This window comes from Lynx canadensis, chromosome C1 (assembly GCF_007474595.2).
Source record: "Lynx canadensis isolate LIC74 chromosome C1, mLynCan4.pri.v2, whole genome shotgun sequence".
Taxonomy (NCBI): domain Eukaryota; kingdom Metazoa; phylum Chordata; class Mammalia; order Carnivora; family Felidae; genus Lynx; species Lynx canadensis.
The window spans coordinates 110171962-110193847 of record NC_044310.1 but is presented as its reverse complement, the minus strand read 5'-3'; the positions used below and the strand labels follow the sequence as shown (position 1 = coordinate 110193847).

General features: G+C 38.7%; 1 protein-coding gene across 2 annotated transcripts in view; it reads left to right on the top strand.

The window, feature by feature from the left end:
- Nucleotides 1-634: 634 nt before the first annotated feature.
- UGGT1 (UDP-glucose glycoprotein glucosyltransferase 1) overlaps nucleotides 635-21886 on the top strand; it is a 112698-nt gene continuing 91446 nt past the window's right edge. For both annotated transcript variants that reach the window (XM_030324169.1, XM_030324168.1), the window contains exons 1-8: nucleotides 635-807; nucleotides 6175-6310; nucleotides 11588-11670; nucleotides 13182-13312; nucleotides 15895-16007; nucleotides 18165-18339; nucleotides 20377-20473; nucleotides 21500-21578. In XM_030324169.1, the coding sequence (XP_030180029.1) occupies nucleotides 750-807; nucleotides 6175-6310; nucleotides 11588-11670; nucleotides 13182-13312; nucleotides 15895-16007; nucleotides 18165-18339; nucleotides 20377-20473; nucleotides 21500-21578 (872 nt within the window). In that variant the 5' untranslated portion in view covers nucleotides 635-749. The remainder of the gene's footprint in view (nucleotides 808-6174; nucleotides 6311-11587; nucleotides 11671-13181; nucleotides 13313-15894; nucleotides 16008-18164; nucleotides 18340-20376; nucleotides 20474-21499; nucleotides 21579-21886) is intronic.

Sequence of the window (21886 nt, the reverse complement as noted above, 5' to 3'; positions counted from 1 at the left end):
CCGAGGCTTAACCGACTGAGGTACCCAGGCCTCCCTACAGAAATTTTTGCACAGCGATTTATATTGGGCAAAAATTTTTTTTTCCAAAAAAAAAAAAAAAAAAAAAAAAGGTAAGCAAATTGCCACTGCCAGTATAATCTAAGCTAAATCGTCTCATAAAACTTAAAAAGTTTTCCTTTTCCCACGCTCCCAGGAACGGTAGTTATCAAAATTTAGGGGTTACGATAGTCTAAGATGCCCAGAAACATTAAGAAATTTTGTGCTTTAGTTGTGCAGCAGTGCTTTTAATATAAGGGTTTAAGGAAGTAGCTTCTGAAGCTCCCCAAAGTCCAGGTCGGAAAAAAGGCTGAAACCCCTATTCGGCTTCCCCAGCTGGTACAGCTTTGGGTCTCAGCTGTCGGCTCCTAGTCCCACTCCCCAGGCCGTAAAAGTGCTCTTTTCCCAGCCACACTGCACAGCCAGAGAAAGGAGGGAGGCGGGGACTCCTCGGATACAAGATGGGGACCACACGACGCTCTAGGCTGCCCCAGCCGCGACTCGGTAGCCGGAAGTCCTCCGGCTCTCGCCAGTAGGAAGCGGAAGTAAAAAGGCAGTAGGCAGCTGGGTTATTGCTTTGCGAGACCGGCTTGTGAGGGGAGCCGCGGGAAAGGCGCGTGTCGGCCGCTCACTGGCGCAGCCGCTGCCGCCGCCGTCACCGCCCCGCCCCGGCGTTGTCGCTGACATCGTCGCGGACGAAGCGTGGCCCCAGCATGGGCAGGAAGGGGGACGCGAGCGGCGCGTGTGCCGCGGCTGCGCGGCCGGTGACAGGTACCCCTGGCGTGGCGTGGGGAGGTCTCGTGGACGGGGACAGGGTCTGGGACGTGAGGCGACCTCGTGCCCTGGTCACCTTGAGCTTCCGCTTCTTCCCTGACTCAGTTTCTCCTTCTGTGTACTAGTCCTCCCTCTATTTGTGACTCCTCCGAGTTGCCCTCACTGGTCTTACGGGCAAAGTATAGTTTCTGCGAGAGTGGCTGCGGACTCTCTTGTAGCCCTTTTTGAGCCTTTACGGAAGAGCTTTGAGATCCGTGTGCCCAAGTGCAGAAGGAGGTGGGGGAAGTGCCCTAACTTGAGTTTGGACCACATCTGACCCTAAGTAGGTTGAGAACCAGCAGTTTGCAGGACTCTGATTGGAGAACAACTTGATCTTTTTGTAGATTTCTGTTTTTTCCCTAAAATGAATCAGGGTGATGCATACTGGTTGCCATTTTCATTTAAGTACGAGGATCTGTTGGCTGGTAATTGGATAATTCGGTTTCACTTTTCGTGTGGGACCTGCCAGAAGATCTGCGTACATCGCCAATAAGTTATGGATGTGAACTGTTCTCCGTTGGCCAAAACCTCTAGATTGTTTTGCATTTCTTGCCAGATATGAGAACTAGCATATTATGTTCATTTGAAGTCTGGGGGTCTTATGTCTTACTGTGAGATACTATATTGGAAACATTCATCAAGCACTTGCCAGCCAGTTTTAGTATGATGTTTGAAGACATTTAAAATAGTTATTTAAGGCCACAAAATAAGGGATGATGGTAGCCTTTCCACTTGACCTGCTTTAGACAAACTTAGTTGGCACTCATTTTTATTAAAGGAAATAAACATTGCTTTGTATAGTTGTGTGGCAGTTGTACAATGCACGCTTACCTTGAGGGGAAGAAATTGAACTATGTAGAAAATTCTTTTAGGTTTTTTTCTGCAGTTACCTGTGATCATTTTCATATCAGATGTATAGTAACTACTTTTATCAAAAATTAGCAAATGGTTTTGCTAATAGCTATAAATACATATTAACTTTAATTATTTGAGAAGTAAAATTATTTCTTGAGGGGTCGTTCCTAGTATTTTTCTCACTGTTAATCTTGTATGTTGATGCTCAGATGGCTATCTATAAACTTGCAAGGTGCAAGTTGGTTTTTTAAGAGATTGTCAGCTATTATCTTCAGTTTAGAAATGGAAAAAGAAAAAGTTGGTGATTTATAATTTTGTGCCCCTTTTTTCCAAAAAGTGAAAAGTGTTTGGGGCGCCTGGGTGGCTCAGTCGGTTAAGCGTCCAACTTCGGCTCAGGTCACGATCTCGCAGTGAGTTAGTTCGAGTCCCGGTCGGGCTCTGTGCTGACAGCTCAGAGCCTGGAGCCTGCTTTGGATTCTGTGTCTCCTTCTCTCTCTGCCCCTCCCCGACTTGTGCTCTGTCTCTCTCAAAAATAAATAAATGTAAAAAAAAAAGTGAAAAGTGTTTGCCAAACTGCAATTTTTATTAATATTTCCAAAATTTTACTGTAGGTCAGTGAGCAAGAGATAGTCATTGAACTAAGGAAGCTGGGCCACGGACTAGATCTTACAGATATAACATTTGCGCCTAGGACTTATTAAAGAATGTTTTTAATTTACCCATTTTGCCACAAGCATTATGACCTTGGGATTCTGACAATGATTATTTCTTAGACTGTTCATATTTATAAGCAACATTTAAGGACCACTAGGATCGGAGTGTAAGATTCTCATAAAATGAAGGCATTCTCAAACAAAAGGCCGCTTCTGTGAAGCTCTTACTTCTGCTTCTCTAAACAGTCTTTTCTTGTGGTTTTACCTGTTGCATCTAGCCTGCGGGGTCTGGGTAGGAAAGCTCTTCTTTAGTGGCCACTTTCCTCTGTCACCTCCAGCGGTGCTATACCTTGCCCCAAGAACTGTCTCTGTTTTTCGAACAATTCAAGGGGAACGCTGGGCGAGTCTTGGTGCGTAGAATTTTCATTTTAATCTTTAAGTCCTAAGCATCTTTCCTCTTGGTATCAAACTCCTTTCTTTCTATTTGCTTTCATTCATCCTTTAATGAAGACTTTGTTTATTTCATTCTGAGCACCTCCTGTGTTCCAGGCATTATGCTAGGCATTTGACCCTGACAAACAAAATTCCCTGCTTTTTTTTTTTTAATTTATTTTGAGAGAGAGAGAGAGCACAAGCAGGGGAGGAACATAGGGAGGGAGGGAGAGAGAGAGAGTGCGAGTGCACAAGCAGGGGAGGAGGAACATAGGAAGAGAGAGAGAGAGAGAGAGAGAGAGAGAATCTCAAGCAGGCTCCTCACTGTGATCCCAGAGCCCGATGCAAGACTCGAACTCCCGAACCGCGAGATCATGACCTGAGCGGAAATCAAGAGTTGGTCACCCAACGGGCTGAACCACCCAGGTGCCCCCCAAATTCCCTGCTCTTGAGGAGCTCACATTCCATCCCCAAAGCCAGCCTGAATACAGATCTGTCAGGCTGGTTGGTCACTTCTCTTGGGTCCCAGCTTCAGGCTGGCATGCTTGGTTTTGGTTTGAAACTGTGCCTTTCTCAGCCACCTGTATCCCAAGGTCTCTGTCCCTAGAAAGTCCTTGGACTTGCCTTGGTTCTCACAAGAAAGCTTTTTGCTTAGTTTGGTTCTGCACAGTATGAATTCTTACCCTTCCAAAGCTTGGGAACCGGGGGAGATAGCATGGTATTGTAGAACTTAAAAACAGGCAGATGTGGGTTCCAAGCATTGCTATTTATTAGTTGGGCAAGTTACTCGGCTTCTCTAAGCTTCCATTTTCTTATTTTTAAAGGTGAAATTATAGTGTTTCACCCATTATGCAGCATAGTTATGGAATATCTGCTGTTTGCCAGGTGCTGTGCTATTTGCTGTGGTGAACAAAATAGACATGGCAACCACCCTCCAGGAGCTGCAGTCTCCTGGATAAGTTGTGTGGAAGGACTAGAAGTCATGGTGTATGCAAAGCACCTGACACAGTGCTTGGCCCAGAGCAATTGGTCGGTAATGGCTAATGTTTCCTCAGGGACCTTTTGTCACTTCCAGTTCCCTCACCACTCTATGCATGAAGCCTGCCTGGGGTTACTGACTGTTTCAATTTCCTGTCCACGGTCACCTCTTTTGGGACAGCACATGTAGGCCCCTTCAGGAAAAATTGTAAACATAGCTGTAGCACAGTACTGCTTGAACGTAGTTCATATATTCTGTCTCCAGTTTAGACGTTTTGTGACTTTTGGGGATGATTTTTTCCCCCTAATCACAGAATATATATTTCCAATTTTTTGAGACCATGCAGTAACGATGATGTGTTCTTATTCTATAGTTTAGAAGGTGGTTTCTTTTCCTTATAAGAACATGTTTTACTAGAACGGTTAATTCTGCTATAGTACTTGGCACTTCATGAAGTGATTTTCATGTCGTTTTTTTCATTCTCACAGTGTCCAAGTGCGGTAGATACTGATATTCCTATTTCAGAGTCTGGGAGAAGGGCCAGAGATGTTACTAGGGGACTTGCTTATGGTTAAACTGCTAGTAAGTAGCAAAGTCAGTAATTGAAATAAGTCCCTAACTCTAAATGGTTCTCTCTTTTTCCCAACCATGTTTTTCCGTTTTGCAGAGCAGGATTCTGAGCTGCAGTCTGTGGACCAGTAGGGGAGGGTGTCTAAGAGTTTTTGAGTGGTCTGAAATTGTATCTAAAAGTTTGCATCCTTGCTTGCTCCTCTGCAGGAAATGTCAGTAACTTTTGCTACATTCTGAAAGTCCCCTCCCCAAAATCACTGCTAGCAGGTTTCAGTGTTGGGGGTCTAGTTTGGTTAGCTCTAGTCTTTGCAAATTTTGTGGGTTTTTTTTTTTTTTTTTTTAGTGCTTATTTATAAATGTGATGTTAATATTTGTTTATATTAATTTGTCAGTCGATTAAATCAATTAAGGTGGCAGTGCCTGAACTAAAGACTCTTAAAAAGCAGCTTTTCTATTTGGTATCTTTTATTTTGCTTTTGCCCATTTGTTCTTTAGAGATATTGTGTGTTATATGTGAAGCAGGATGTTGGCACAGATGTTAATGCTTTTTGTAAAAAGAAGGTAGTGACTGGTCACCCAGATGATAGCTTTTATAGCCAATATCTCGAGGAATTGGGGTGAGTGAGGTGAGCCTTACCAGACATTAGCATGCGCAGGCACAGCTTTGGCATAGTGTTTCCCACAGATTCATGGCCCCTTTGGGTTCCCATTCAAATGGGTAGAACTTGGATGCTGACTTATATAGCCCACGGGAAACCTGCTTAGGGTTCTGTGAGCAGACTTCTGAGATGAAAAATCAGACCATAGAAGCCCTGCAGCTCGAGGCCTTTTTCTGAAATGATCTAGACACATCAGCATGCTTAAGGACATTGCTGCTGGGAGGTTGGAAGGCCTGCATTGTATGGCCATGCCAATTTACCAGTGACCCCAGCTTCCTTATTTTGTAGATAGGGACCTGTTTAACTTTCCTTCATTCCGGGACTGTTTTATGCATTTACATTGAAGTGTTAGCTTCCTAGGATTGCTGTGACAGTGCATCAAACTGTGTGGCTTACGGCAATAGCAGTTCCTTGCTTTCCAGTTGTGGAGGCTAGACATTCTAAATCATGGTGTCACAGCTCATGTTCTGTCCGAAATCTGTAGGGGAGGGTCTTTCTTTCCCTCTTCCAGCATCTGCTGGCCCTAGGTGTTCTGTGGTTTGCAGCGTGGTTTGCAGCGTGGTTTGCAGTGTAGTTCCGACAAGTGCCTGTCCTCACTGGCACTCTCCCAGTGTCCCTTCACATGGTCTTCCTGCTGTGTGCCTGTCTCTGTGTCCACATTTTCCTTTTTTTTTTTTTTTTTGTTAACACCAGTCATATTGGGTTAAGGTTCACCCTAATGACCCAATTTTAACCAGGTTACCTCTGCTAAGATCCTATTTCCAAATAAGTTCACATTTCAAGGTGCTGGGATTAGGACTTCATAACTTTTGGGGGGTGGGCACCATTTAATACCCATCATTTACGTTTTCATCTAAGCTTGTTTACTCTCATGCTTCATAAAGTAGAATTATGTGTAAACTGCTGTGCCACCAACTGACTTTTATACCTCTGTAGAGGCAACCCAGGAAATGCAGTGCAGTCTTTATAGGAAAGCATTCCATGAACTTCACGGCTTTAGTTCTACATCAGTCGCTCAGCAAATATCTGTTGAACTATGGAGATATTAGGTGCTGTTATATTTCAGAAACATTTTCATTTCTGTAATTCTCATGTTATTTTGTGTCTCTAAGTATTAAGATTCAGGTTTAAACATTTCCTGTGGCAAAACCTTTTTTTAAAATTTTCCTTTTTTTAGGAGTTTGCTATAAAATGGAACTTCTGATTGTGTTCACTGGACTATGGCTGTTTTCTTCAGTAAAGGCAGATTCAAAAGCCATTACAACCTCTCTTACAACAAAATGGTTTTCCACTCCATTGTTGTTAGAAGTCAGGTAAGAAGACATCTTTTTTTTCTTTCATGTGTTTGAGTAAAAATGTAGGATCTGCTAGTGAATATTCAGGAGCCTTTTAGGCAGCGAGATTGTCATCATCACATGGATTTAGTCAGCACCTCTTTCAGTGTGCACTGTGCTGTGTACTAGTCAGAGGCTGTTATAACACAGAAGCTGTCAGTACCATAGGGTAATCATGATTCATAGAGATACTTAGGGACTTCTTTGGACAAATGTATTGAATTGGTTAAATTATCTTGCAAGAAAGGTATACATGTGGTAATAAAGGAAGAAGGTGTCGTACTTAAAGGAATTTTTCTATTTATTTGAAGAAGGTTTTAAGAGGTGTTTAATGAAAGAGAAAGAAGACAGCTTGGTGAGACAGGAGAAAGAGGGAATGCTCCTTCTAAGAAGCCAGAAGAAGACCTTGGGATAACAAGAGTACAGAGGGGAAGCTGAGGACATAGCTGGGTTTTATCTAAGATGTACATGTTCTACATTTTAACATCTCCAAAATTAGGATGCCTTTTGATGAAATCAAGATGTTACCTTACAAATTAAAATTGGTAGCATTTTCCTTTGTAGAGTTTCATTGAAAACAACGATGTGCCTTAACATCAACAGTGTCTTAAAGTTGGTGAAATACAATATAGTCAATGATTTCTTGGGAGATTTTGTATTCCGAATGTACCTTCAAGTTAGTGTTTATAACATAAAAACCAGACACCTCTCTTAGTCAGATTTTTGTTTATAGAGGGAAGCTTCTTTTTATTGTATCTGAAATACTATATAGCTAGGACTTGTAGAGGTAGAGAATTGTTCTAAAGCATGAATTTAGGTAGATTGAAGGTCAAGCAGTTGGTAAATCTCACAATTTGATAGTGCGAGAAATTGGAACTGTTGCATTACTTCAGTTAACTTTGGCCTTTCTTTGTACCCTTCAATTTAGAATTAGGTTTTCTGACATTTCCCCCTTAATCCTAGAAAAATGTGAATGAGGAGATTTTGTTAAGATGATTGTGTTGATGAATAGTTGCATCTCCTAAGGAAACGGCTTCATTTGGTATTGATAAGAGGACCTGTGGGAAAGTGGGATGAGTATGAGCCGGTTTTGACTTGCAGAGGAGCCTCATGGATTGTCACTTCTCTGTGCCTCCCTTTTCTCAGCAATAAAATGCGCCCCCCCCATTCCTGCTGCATTCATTTCTTAGCAGTGTTATAGTGACTAATTTGATAAGTGGATTGAGCTCCTCCAGTGTCAGAACTTTATTAGGTAGAGGGCAGCTGTAAAAGTGAAGTGACTGAAGGTTGTTGAGATCTAAACTGCCTGAGCCAGGACTCTGACAACTGAAATATGCCCCCCCCCCCCCACCCTTGCCAATCTTATTTTAGATGATTTGTCTGGTGTAAATCTAAGTGTTTGAGATTTACTATCATTTTCTAAATAATCTTGTGCAATTAACTGTAACCACTGATGTCTTATAATATTCTGCTTGACATTCTTTACTGAGTTACACTCAGTTACTCTCCACACTAATTTTTCGGTTTTTGTGCCTTGTCTCGGAAGATTCTTATGGTGTATACTTATGGGACTTTTGAAAAACTATGTTAAAACTGTCAGCCTTAATTAATCAATTTTGTCCCGTTTCTTTGATCTCTGTGAAGTGAGTAATGTATAATGCTTCCTTCACCAACTTTTCTTTCACAAACATTGCCCCTTTTCATAATTTCCTGGCCATTTGCCATTTTGGTTGACTATTTAGTCCTCTTGTGTGGCTATTTGCAGACAGTTTACCAAGGTAATGGGACTTCTAGGCAACTCAGAAATAAGTTGCACGTATTTGAAATCCTTGATAGTTACCTCCAGAGCTAGCTGAGGCCACCAGTCTTCCCTCCCAGGTCCATGGCAGATATTGATGGCAATCACAGCCCTGTCCATCTGGGTGAGGGTGAAGGGACCGAATATTTCTCTACACATCGAGGCATGCAACTACCACAGATATTTTGCCTTCCTTGCATCTAGTGCTTAGGGACTAAAAATATTCCCGTGTATATTTTTAGACTGGCTTGATCCTAATGAAGCACATGTAGCTTTCTGGTTGTTCATGAATTGATATATGTTTAATTGAAGTAAAACACTGAATATGTTTTGAACAGCCATAGTTACTAACAGAAATATTGTATAAATAAAGTACTATTATTAAAATTGAAACTTATAATCATTTATTGAGTACTAGATAGTGGAATGGCCCAAGAATGTACCATGGTAGAGATATAAATCAAATAGATTTGAGTTTACACTCCAGATTTTTCATTTGCTAATTCTGTGCCCTTAAGCAAATCAATAACCTGTCTGAATTTCAGTTTCTTATTCTAAAGATGGTTGTAAGTCAGGATGGCTGTGAGGATTTAAGGACATGGGTGAATGTGTCAAGCACAGTGCCTGTCACATAGTAAGCCCTCCTTTTTTTTTTTTTTTACATCCTTTTTAAAAAAAAATTTTTTTTTAAATGTTTATTTATTTCCAAAGGAGAGAGAGACAGAGTGTGAGTGGAGGAGGGACAGAGGGAGAGAGATCGAGACATATACACACAGAATCTGAAGCAGGCTCCAGGCTCTGAGCTGTCAGCACAGAGCCCGACATGGGGCTCGAACTCACAAACTGCGAGATCATGACCTGAGCTGAAGTTGGACGCTCAACCATCTGAGCCACCCAGGCGCCCCTTTTTACATCTTTTTTAATGTGTATTTATTTTTGAGAGAGAGCAAGCACAAGCTGGGGAGGGGTGGGGGAGGGGAGACAGAGTATCTAAAGTGGGCTCTGCACTGATAGCAGAAAGCCTGATGTGGGGCTCAAAACCACGAACCGTGAGATCATGACCTGAACTGAAGTTGGACGTTTAACCGACTGAACTACATGGGCGCCCCCATAGTAAGCTCTTCTTAAATATTTATTTCCCTTCCCTTTCCTTTTGTTTCTTTAAAAAAAAATTTTTTTTAATGTTTATTATTATTGAGAGAGAGAGACAGAGCATGAGTATGGGAGGGACAGAGAGAGGGGGAGACACAGAATCTGAAGCAGGCTTCAGGCTCTGAGCTGTCAGCACAGAGCCCGACGTGGGACTTGAACTCACAAACTGCGAGATCATGACCTGAGCCAAAATCGGATGCTTAACCAACTGAGCCACCCAGGCGCCCCTATTTCCCTTCCCTTTCTAGTTTTGTATGGAAGGAAGACCAATTCTGATCGCCAGCAATAACTTTGGAAATCTGGAAAACAAGTTTACTACCAGATTTATGGGCATTCAGGTTGTATATATATTTTTTTGTTTGTTTTGTTTTGTTTTGCCATAGATTAAAAACTTTTTATTGTGATCTTTCAGAACATTTTTAAGTAGAGTGGTACATTTAATGTGCTCTGCTTCTACCTGTCACCCGTTTTAGCAATTACCAGCTCAAGTCCAGTAACCATCACCACACTACCTTCCTCCCTTCCCCTGCTGGAATATTTTGCAACAAATCCTAGACATCATATAATTTCATCTGAAAAACTATAGATGTTTTACTCAATGGAAAAGGTATAAGAAGCTAAAAAACCAATTTAAAATGAAAAGCAAAAAACATAAATGGTAGTAGCATTCCTTTTAATAATAATCTTGTTATTGTCTTACCTTTCTTGGATTAGGTCAGTGTATCTAGTAATTAATTTTTTTAAGATTGTTTGAGAGGCTCCTGGGTGGCTCAGTTGGTTAAGCATCCAACTTTGACTTTGGTTCATGGGTTCAAGCTCTGCATTGGGCTCTGTGCTGACAGCTCAGAGCCTAGAGCCTACTTTGGATTCTGTGTCTCCCTCTCTGCCCCTTCCCTCCTCATGCTCTGTGTTTCTCTGTCTCTCAAAAAAATAAATAAATGTTAAAAAAATTACAAAAGATTGTTTGAAACTTAGATGTTGTAAGACTTATTTATGCAGTGGATGATGGAGAGTATACTTCAAGAAGTTTTCCTGTAATTATATGAAGAACATATATTTATTTGCAGATGGCCTTTGCAGGAAGGTCTTAGTTTCAGTGAATCCTTGTTCTCACTACTACAACATTTGAGTGTATTATCCCTCCCCCACTACCTCAAGCATATCTTGTGAATGCAGCTTTAATTTATGAATTCAGGGTTTATTTGCATATCATAATCTGTCTTTGTATATGTTTTCTTAGGCCATAAGTTATTATAAGGTTGTTATGATGCCTATGTCAGTTACTAGAAAGCCTAGAAAAATGCCACATTCAAGGAGGTACTAAATCATTTAATACATTATGATACTGGGTATTTTCAGAAACCTAGTTTCAGAGAGGCTGTGTATTACCAGGAAATGTTTCTTATTTTTCCCATATTTCTGTGTCTAGCTGTGGAGTAGAGTGAGAGTTGTACACCCCAGTGTTGACAAGTAATGGGAAAGCCTTCCTTTGGCTAGGTAAGCTGAGATCAGATGTGTAGTTTGCTTTAAGACAGTGAGAGATCACCACTATGTTAGTATTATGTCTCGGAGGAGAAGATAACCAATTTACATGAATCATTCAGTTAGTAAACACATTTTCTTTTAGGGATTTTAGACTCTTGAATGAAGGGAAATTTAGAATGGCCTTTATTTTAGGTCTGTAGAGTAAAGTCAAGAAAAATTAAGGTGGCATTAAGTTCTAAGACCCGGTTTTTTTTTAGATCAGTGCTAACTTTAAACTGAAATTTGGTGATCTTGAAATTTGGATTTAGGGATGTTAAAAGATTACAACATGCTGCCTTTAGTCTCCTAGAAAATTTTCTAGGGTTCATGTTTTCCTTGGGAGAGGACCTTAGGCAAAACATTTTTTGTTCTTTGTAAGGTCTTTCAGAAAATAAGTGAGCAGAACTGGTACCACAGTTATCAGTTGTTAATTCTACTTCCACTGCGGACAGCTTTTTCACAAATGGGGTTTCATAGGCTTTATTTATATTGGGACTTCCCTGTTACAACATTGTGATTTTAGGTTTCTTAAGGGATACATATTAAGCTATTAATATGAATAAGTGAATAAGCTACTAAGCTAATTAGTTATTAATGGTTAAGCCAGTAAGAGTTATCGTTAGAATATATATTGCACATGCTTGTGTATAATATAAAGTAAAAGCCAAACTGTTGACATTTGGACACTTAAAAACCTATTTTTACTCTCTTAGAAATGTAACCTATATTAGAAGATTTTATTAAGTTGTTTCATTTCTGATATTTCCCCCCTTTTCTCCCAGTGAGTTTTTAGCGGAAGACAGTCAAGAGAAATTTTGGAATTTTGTAGAAGCCAGCCAAAATATTGGATCATCTGATCATCACGGTAAAATTGAAGCAGATGCTTCTTTGACTTTGGTATCTGCGAAAATATTAGGAAAAAAAATGGTCTCTTTCACAGTATGTATGGCTTTGCAATTAATGGAAAACATTTTTATCTTTAATGACTAGAGTTGTGATGGTAGCCAGCAGAGCCAACACAAAGTAATACTTTTGAAGCAAAGTTTATTATTTTTTATTTGAAAAATATTTTTTAATTTTTTTTTTTTTTTTTTTTTTTTTTGAGAGAGACAGAGCATGAGCAGGGGAGGGGCAGAGAGAGAAGGAGACACAGAATCTGAAGTAGGCTCCAGGCTCTGAGCTGTCAGCACAGAGCCTAATGCGGGGCTTGAACTCACAAACCGTGAGATCATGACCTGAGCCGAAGTTAGACGCTTAACCGACTGAGCCACCCAGGTGCCCCTTGAAGCAAAGTTTATAACTTTGGCTGGAAGTACTACCTATGATTTCTTTTCCCCTCTTGTTTTTCTTTTGTGTTGTTTTATTAGAAGTGCTATAGAAATATTGTGTAGAAGTCAAATTCACTCAAAAATCATTTAGTATTAACTTAATCACCATCAGATTTGGTTACTTTTTCTTTTGTTAATGAACTAATTATATAACTGATCTAATTATACAACTGATCTGTTATCTATTAGGTTCATTATCATTAACTAATACCATCCAAAATGTTGCCTGTTCTGCCTGCCAGCCACCTACACCATATACCTATGAGTGTCAGGGTGTCAAATTAATGACAGTGTAAACTGTGTTGCTTATTTACAGTTTATAATGTGCATTCACATTTTGTAATTCAATAGAGTATAAACATTACTAGTCAAAGATGCCAATACACAGGTAGCTAAAACCTTGACAGGCCTTGCTGAAAAGGAAATGTGTGAAAACAATGTGACTGCTATTAGTATTTAACTGAATTGAGCCTCAACTGTTGGATTTTTTTGAAAAATAATACAAATTTTAAAAGTCAAGTCTGAATCTCTTTTGTGTGATATTAGCAGAGAAATACGGGACTAAAGAAGAGATGTACTTGGTCCAGTGAGGCATGGGGTAGGGTTTGGGAGTGACTTTGCAATGTAGATGATGTCCTAGCTGAATTCTTCCTGTGGGGGTAGGTAGGAGTTAGTTATCCAGGTAAGTGGGGCAGTTGCAATCCAGGTAGAGGGAATAGTGTGAACAAAGAGAAGAAGAGAGGGGTGCCTGGCTGGCTCAGTTGGTAGAGCATCTGACATTTGATCTCAGGGTCATGAGTTCAGGCCCGATGTTGGGTGTAGAGATCACTTAAATGAATAAAACTTTAAAAAAAAAAGAGAGAGGAAGAGTCCAATTAATTTGTGTACTCCAGGGAATTCTAAGCATTTGACAACAGTTCAGGAAGGATAGTGGTAAGATTTTGCTATCATATACCTTTGTAACACATAGCTTTATACTGTATGAACTATCTTATTTGGATATGTCTACCTGTAGATAATTATTTTGGTTAATGTTCTTTCTTGGCAGGTACTGATTATTCCTATTATCACGCAATATTGGAAACTGCATTTCAGTTTCTGTCACCTCTGCAGCAGAATTTGTTGAAATTTTGTCTATCCCTTCATTCCTACTCGGCTACAATTCAAGCCTTCCAGCAGGTAAGTTCAGTCAGTGCTTACAAGATAATGGTATTTTTTAGGGGTTGTATAACATGATGATTGTTTGTATTGCAGTTATCCTGGCATTGTGTTACAGAGCTGTAACTTTTCTGCCTGAAATTTATGAGGATTTATGATGTTTATAAATAGAAAGCAAAACTGACACTAAATCTTCAGATCTCAAATTTTTTAATTATATAATTTGCGTTTACTTTCATTTAAGAAAAAATATCCACACAAAAACAAAACTATGAGACTTCATTTATACAATGCGGCATAGGGGTAATAGTTTTGCTAAACCATTTGACCGTGAATCTGATCACAGCCTGTAGAATGTAAAAGCTGTTCATAGGAAATACAGGGGATGAGAAATATGAAGCAATGTCAGAGGGGTAACAGGAAAATCTGGAATGTAGAAAACTTCGTAGTAAAAATAATTTGATTTCTTCAACAAATATAAGGAAAGAGGTAAGGAAGAGCTTCAAGAGAGACTTAAAATATATGTCAGCTTAATGCAATGTGTGGATCTTGTTGGATTTTGAGTTGAACAGACTCCTTAAAAAAAAAAAGTAAGAGAATCAAAGATGAGCATACACCCATCATATATTTGATGTGAAAGAAATGTTAATTTTAAGATCACTATTTTATTATAAAGTAAAACAGGCACAGAAAATCATTCACAAGAAATACATGGTGTAATGAACACTTGTAACTTTCGCCCAGGTCATGAAGTAGAACTTTGCCAGGGCCACTGGCAGCCTTTGTGCTCTGTTCTCATGACAGCTGCCTCTCACCAGCCAAAAAGAACTACTTTCTTAACCTTTGTTGGAATGACTTGCTGTGTTTCTTTATCGTTTTACTGCCCAAGAGTGCATCTCCACACAATAGAATTCAGTCTTGCTGAGTTTTAAAAATTTTGATAATTTTTTGGGGGTGTGGCCCTAAATTTACAGGTTCTAGTTCTAGCGCTTTCTTTTCTTTGAATAACATACACTGTTTGCCCTATAAATTTTTTCACAGTCTGTATTATTGATCACATACTCATGATACAGTTCAACTTTTTCTCTGTCCTCTGTTCCCTGCAAATTGGCAGCTGGATCCAGAGGCAGGGCTTGAACTCATGACCCAGAGATCAAGACCTGAGCTGAGCTCAAGAGTAGGATGCTTATAACCAACTGACCTACCCAGGCACCCACGGTTTTCTTAACTTTTAAAGGCTGGCATGGCTCCCTCTTCTTTTTTTTTTTTTTTTTTTTAATGTTTACTTTTGAGAGAGAGAGACAGAGTGTGTGTGTGTGGGGTGTGGGGTGGGGGGTGGGGAAGAGAGGAGACACAGAATCTGAAACAGGCTCCAGGCTCTGAGCTGTCAGCACAGAACCCAGCGCAGGGCTCCATCTCACGGACCGTGAGATCATGACCTGATGGCTCCCTCTTCTGTTGATTTTATGTAGTGTGAAAAAAATACGGTGGCTTTAAAAAAACATGGTTGTTTGGTTTTTGAGATTTCCTTTGTTCCTCTCCTGCACTTTCATTGGATTTTCTCTTTAGTTGTCTCTATATCTCTGTGCTATTCAAATTTTATGGCACCCTGAGCAGTTTCTCCTTACAGTGGGGTCCTGTCTTAGCAGGACTCCAGGCTTATGAGTTTAGAGAGTTGAGAGCAGCTAAAGTGCTGTTCTTTCTTATTTTTTTGTGTTTGTAAGTTTTTATAGTAATTTACCAAAAAATGAAGAATGTAATGAAAAGTTTTAATATCAATTTTTCATAGCAAGTTTACCATTTTTCCATCTCTGAATTATTTTTCTTATGTCTATAGAAAAGGACAATATTAACGTATTACATAAATTACATCAGTGCACACACCAGTGCTTGTCATTATATCCTTTCTTTTCCCATCTCTTTATACTTAGTCTTCTCAGCGTCTCTCATTAAAGCTGCAGATTGACTTGTCTCATTGTGCATTAGTGTTCATGCATTTCACTCTGAACATAAACTCCCGTCTCCTTCAGCCTTTCCCTGGAATATCTAGCTTAGTGTGCTTCGTAGATAATTTTACCTTCCATCTATACTCTTTTTTTTGGTCCAGTTGTTCCCTTTTTTTTTTTTTTTTTTTTTTTTTTTTAGAGTCTATGTCATTCTATCTATTTCAGAGAGAGCCTTCAAGTTAATCTGCATATTGTACTTAATGTATGGATATGGACTTAATATACTTAATAGGGATTGTGTAGTTACACCTTGATGCTTAAAATTGATATTTGTAAGCTTGGTTTTCTTTAAGGTACATACCGTATTCCCTGGATATCTTTTGTTCTGTTCTGAGGTAGAATTTTAAAGTTTTGTTTTGGGGCTGGTATGAATACCAACCTCATGCGGTGATATTGGGAGGAGCTAGATGAAATAATATGTGAGAAACAGTGACATGAAAAACTCTTCCTGTCACATTGTAGGAGTTCAGTAGATGTTGATTTTCCTTTTTGTTGATGTTATTTTATTATCATCTAATTACCTGTTTAGAGTATTCATGTCCTTACTCGTCTGTGGTTAGAAATCATGACGAGAGTGTCTTGTGTCTTAAATGGCAGATAGCAGCTGATGAGCCTCCACCAGAAGGATGTAATTCTTTTTTCTCTGTGCATGGAAAGAAGACTTGTGATTTTGACACCCTTGAGACTCTTCTCCTCACAGCGTCTGAAAGGTAAATTGTGTGTTTCTTCACACATACTGTATTTCATTGTGCTTTCTTCCATATCAAGCCCACCCTTCAAATTTCTTACAGGTTTTGTGGTCTGTAGATACAGTGGTTTAGAGTGTGGATTCTGGAATCAGACCGACTAGATTTGAATCCCAGCTCTATCACTTAAAATAGTTTTGTAAACTTAGGCAAATTACTTAACCTTTCTTTCCTACCTCACTTTGAAATAGAGATAATAAGAGTACTTTATGTTCCTGTTATTATTTAGTGATGACTCTCTGTGAGATTACATAGGCTTTGTCATTAGTGTAGTAAAGAATACCCTGTGTATTAAACCAGTGCCTGAAGTAATGATATTAATGATAATGATCTCTCAGAGTATTACTAGTTTCAGACGAAGGAGACTATTTAAAAGATAATAGCAAGCTTAATTTGAATATTAAGTTGGTAATTTAATGGGCTGGCTTTTTGCTTAAAGGTAGGTTTCCTTTGGTGGACAGATATAACAGGTGTCTCTTGCTGTCTGGCTATGGCAGTAACCCCATTGTACCTTCTCTGTAATGCCGTTTTAAATTGGATAACTGACCTCTCTGTGGTGTTGCTCTGCTCTACCAGAGGCCTAAGGGCATTTCAGGTAGGGTAGCTCTTTAGTGAGGTACTCTTCCCAGCACTTGTTCTCTGCCCGTTAAATGGCGGGAGAGCTTTTTACTTAGAATGACAACCAGAAAATGGGGTACGTGTTCCAGCTATGTCCAGGCCGAGGAATGGACATTGGAGAATGGCTTGCATGGTAAAGTGGTGCTCCCTTGGGGTAAACAAAATTAATTGATTTAAAAAACTCTAACTTGTTAAAACAATAATGCAGACATTTATAAAGAAGAGAGTGATGGTGTCTCCTCTTCTGAGAGGTGGTAACTATTTTTAATGGTTTGTCATCATGTTTTAGGCTTTTTTCTGTGGTTATAGATTTATACAGGTAAGTAGGTTTATTTTTACAAGAGGCTTCTTCCCATTAGTACATGTATGTGTACCTCATTATTTTTAATGCATGAAAAATAGCTTATGTAAGAATGTCTCATAGTTTTTTACTGATAGTTTTAAAAGTTGTTTTCTATTTTTTTGTTTGTTATTGTGATAAGGCTATAGTGAATATCCTTACTTCTATCTCTTTACCTTCTGTGGAACAGTTTATTAAGAAATAGTTTATTGTAAAAGGAATGGCAAGTCATAAAGTCTGTGCAATAAGATCTATTGATATCTTGATGCTGATATTAGGGAATTTATTTTGAGGGGCAAGTTTAAAAATTTATGAGGGAAACTTAAATATTAAATCATTTAGTAGGAAGATCATAGTAGCAAAAATGATAGAGGAGGGAGATGCTATGGTTGGCTAGTTATATGCTTAAAATCATCCTGCCTTTTCACGTTATTTGTGCTTATGTTTTCAGATAGAAGGATAATCTATTTATATAGTAGAATAGCGTAATAAAGCCTTAGTACTGTGGGATGTGGATATGTATCCTTTTTCTGCCTTTCATCCTTCTCTAGGAATTGGTAACAATTACTAATCAAAGTCTGTATTTTATGGTTAGTATGATGTGCTTTTATTATTTTTAGTCATGAATAAGACTCATATTTGACAGTGTTCTTACTGACTGAAAACTGTTTTGATACTCTGTTTTTAAATTTTTTTTTAATGTTTATTTATTTTTGAGAGAGAGAGTGCGGGTGGGAGAGGGGCAGAGAGAGAGGGAGATACAGAATCAGGCTTCAGGCTCTGAGCTGTCAGCACAGAGCCTGATGCAGGGCTCAAACTCATGAACTGTGAGATCATGACCTGAGCTGAAGTTGGACGCTTAACTGACTGAGCCGCCCAGGCACCCCAATACTCTTTGTATTAAGATTCTTAAAATCTTTATTTAAATTATTGCTGCTGTAGCTACATCTTGTACTATTTTTAATTTTTAAGAACTTTTTTTAAGTTTAAGAGGATGGGTGAAATAGGTGATGGGGATTGGGGGTGCACTTGTGATGAGCCCTGAGTGATTATGGAATTGTTGAATTACTATACACCTCAAACTAATGTAACTCTGTATGTTAGCTAACTGGAATTAAAATAAAAACCAGAAAAAAAATTAAGCTTCTAATATTTATTTTCAGGCCCAAACCTTTATTGTTCAAAGGAGATCACAGATACCCATCATCTAATCCTGAAAGCCCAGTGGTCATTTTCTACTCTGAGATTGGTTATGAGGAATTTTATAATTTCCACCGCCAACTTATATCAAAAAACAATGGAGGCAAAATCAATTATGTACTCAGACATTATATACTTGTAAGTATTGACTTATGTATGTATTGTGTGTGTGTGTGTATATATATGTATATACACACACGTATATATATATATAAAACTTAAAAAAAATTTTTTTTTAACGTTTATTCATTTTTGAGAGAGAGACAGCACAAGTGGGGGCGGGGTAGAGAGAGAAGGAGACACAGAATCCGAAACAGGCTCCACAGAGCTGGAACATAGGGCTCACACCCATGAGCTGTGAGATCATGACTGAAGTTGGACGCCTAACCAACTGAGCCACCCAGGTGGCCCTTATAGCTGTTAAAAATCTTGATTTGCCCTGCACGACCTTAGCACATAAGCTAATAATATCCCCCCTTTATAAAATTATTTGATCTACTTTTCATCATATCTGTTATTTGCACATAGGAGGTACTTTGCTTGCCAGTCTGAAGAAATAGGAAATAATTATGCTTAAAAAATGGCTTGGGGCGCCTGGGTGGCGCAGTCGGTTAAGCGTCCGACTTCAGCCAGGTCACGATCTCGCGGTCCGTGAGTTCGAGCCCCGCGTCAGGCTCTGGGCTGATGGCTCGGAGCCTGGAGCCTGTTTCCGATTCTGTGTCTCCCTCTCTCTCTGCCCCTCCCCCGTTCATGCTCTGTCTCTCTCTGTCCCAAAAATAAATAAAAAAAAAAGTTGAAAAAAAAATGGCTTAGTAAAGGGTACATTCTACTTAAAAATGAAACATGTAAATTATATTTTCTAGATTTAATATAATCATTATACTATGGAACTGATTCTTGAATTCCTTTCCAAAAAATTTTTTTTTCCATTCGGAATCTTTTCATTTGATGTAAAAGGGAGGATTTCTAAAGGCATAAAAACAAGCAGAATTGACTAAAATTAAGTTTTTAAAGTCTTTTGTAACATTTAGCAATTAACATATTTATATGTAAACATATTTGCTTTTAAAGTTTCTGTGTCATAATAAGCTCAGTAAAATTGCGTGGTAAGTCCCTATAAGCAAAATATATATTAACAAAATATTTTTTTAAGTTTATTTATTAGGAGAGACAGAGGGAGAGGGGGAGAGCGTGCACAAGCAGGTGAGGGGCAGAGAGAGAGGGGGAGAGAGAGAATCCCAAGCAGGCTCTGTGCTCTCAGCTTGGAGCCAAACATGGGGCTTGAACTCATGAACTGTGAGATTATGACCTGAGCTGAAACCGAGAGTCGGATGCTTAACCAACTGAGCCATCCAGGCACTCCCAAATAAATATTTAAATGAAAGTTTGTATGAACAGAAACAGATTTTTTAAAAAAATTTCTTAACGTTTATTTATTTTTGAGAGAGCAAGACAGAGTGCAAACGGGAGGGACAGAGAGAGGGGGAGACATAGAATCTGAACAGACTCCAGGCTCTGAGCTGTCAGCACAGAGCCTGACGCGGGGCTCAAACCCACGAACTGTGAGATCATGACCTGAGCTGAAGTCAGACGCTTAACCAACTGAGCCACCCAGGCACCCCTTGAAACAGATTTTTTTAATACCTAGTTTTGACAACTGCTTTCCAGGCTATATTGCTGTTATTAAAGATTAAAATATCTAAAGCGCCATCCTCATTCAGGATGGTGGTAAGCCTATGACAGTTGGTCAACCCAAACCCAACCTGAAGACTTTTTTTTTTTTTGAAGACATTTAAATTTAATAAAAAATGAATACATCACACACACATGGTCCTATCAAAGTACTTCTGGGTTTGAAACCTCATCGGTATTCCAACCCTGCTTTGTAAGTTCTGGAATTTCCTTTTCTTTTTCTCTATTTCTTCACGTGGTTTGGTTACTTCTGCCCTGTCACTGTCCCTTCATCTGGTTTTGCCTCTGCTTTGGAATTCCCATTCCCATACTTGTGGCAGGATACAAAATCTAAAGGAGGCTGAGATTCCCGTGGAAGTTTTAGCTATATTTTGAATGCATAATCCTAGGTGGTGGCTGTGTGATGTTAACATGTTCACGTCATGTTCATTGTGACATTTAAGAAGCCAGGTGTTAATGGTGGAATACTTACTCTGCTTGCAGAATCCAAGGAAGGAACCTGTTTACCTCTCTGGCTATGGTGTGGAGTTGGCAATTAAGAGCACTGAGTACAAGGCCAAGGATGATACTCAGGTGAAAGGTGAATTTGTGAATTAAGACCAATGTGTTTTCTTTTCCTTAAATGTGAGTTAAAGGGAATTTATTTCCTTAATGTAAAAGAATAGATTTAGGAGCATGATGAACCTGTGTTTGAATTCTGGTCCTGTTACCTGTGAGTTGGGTGATGTGAAGCAAATTTTGTAGGTCCTAAATTTTCTGTCTGTAAAGTGCAGATAATGGCATGTGCCTCCTAAAGTATTTGTGAAGAGAAAATGAGATGTATAGGTAAAGAATGTAGCATAGTTCTTTGCACAAAAAGGTCAATAATTGTAGCTGTTGTTATTGATGATGTGTAATTCACAAATAGCCATTAATTTGTGACCCAGAGTGAAATCCTAAACTATCTTAATGAACAATTTTGTGTTTTTGATTATTTTCCGCACTTGGAATACTTATTGTACTACTCTAGGGTTTTGAATTTATTATTTCAACCACACAAGTTTTATGTGCAGTCTTTCTATTTCTTCCTTGTGAGCTTATTTTATTTTTATTTTTATTTTTATTTATTTTTTAATATATGAAATTTATTGTCAAATTGGTTTCCATACAACACCCAGTGTGTGAGCTTATTTTAAAGATAAAGACGGTTGGTTTGGGTAAATGGAGGATAGCCTCAACATTCTGTTACCAATAATTATATTTAGGATTAAGTTGCTTAATTGGAAGTTCTTTAGAATTTTGATACTGAAAAATCCACTGTTCATAATTTTAGAGGTATTAATTTTGAGCTTTTGAGATTTTTAACATGTAAAATTTTCCAAAGTTCAAGGGAAAAATACATTCTTATTGTATCCAGGAACACAGGATACATTGAAAAACACATGTATTCTGTCTGTTTAAAAAAAAAACACTCTACAAAAGGGTCATTGAGGTATTCAGTGTTTTAAGTAGTATTGTAATTTCAGGTGTTTCTAATTTGTTTTACATTATTCAAATTTTATGAGGTTAATAACATTTTTATTTCCTGTCTGAATGATTAGACATGTATTTGCTTGTGCTTTTATAGGAACGGAGGTAAATGCTACAGTGATTGGTGAGAATGATCCTATTGATGAAGTTCAGGGATTCCTCTTTGGAAAATTAAGGTATGTATATTTTTGGGGGAAATGCCCTTATTCTTTTAAACTTCCAAGCTTCCTTGCATTGTAGGTATCATCTTTCTCATTACTGTCTGAGTTACAGATCTCTCAGTAGTGCTTTATATATGTAACCTGATAGGAAGCAGTTACCACTTAATTTACTGTATAGTTCATGATTTCCAGACATCTGAAGCACATTTTTTGTTTTTTTTAATTTAATTAATTTATTTAAATTTTATTTATTTTAAAAATTTATATCCAAGTTAGTTAGCATATAGTACAACAATGATTTCAGGAGTAGATTTCTTAGTGCC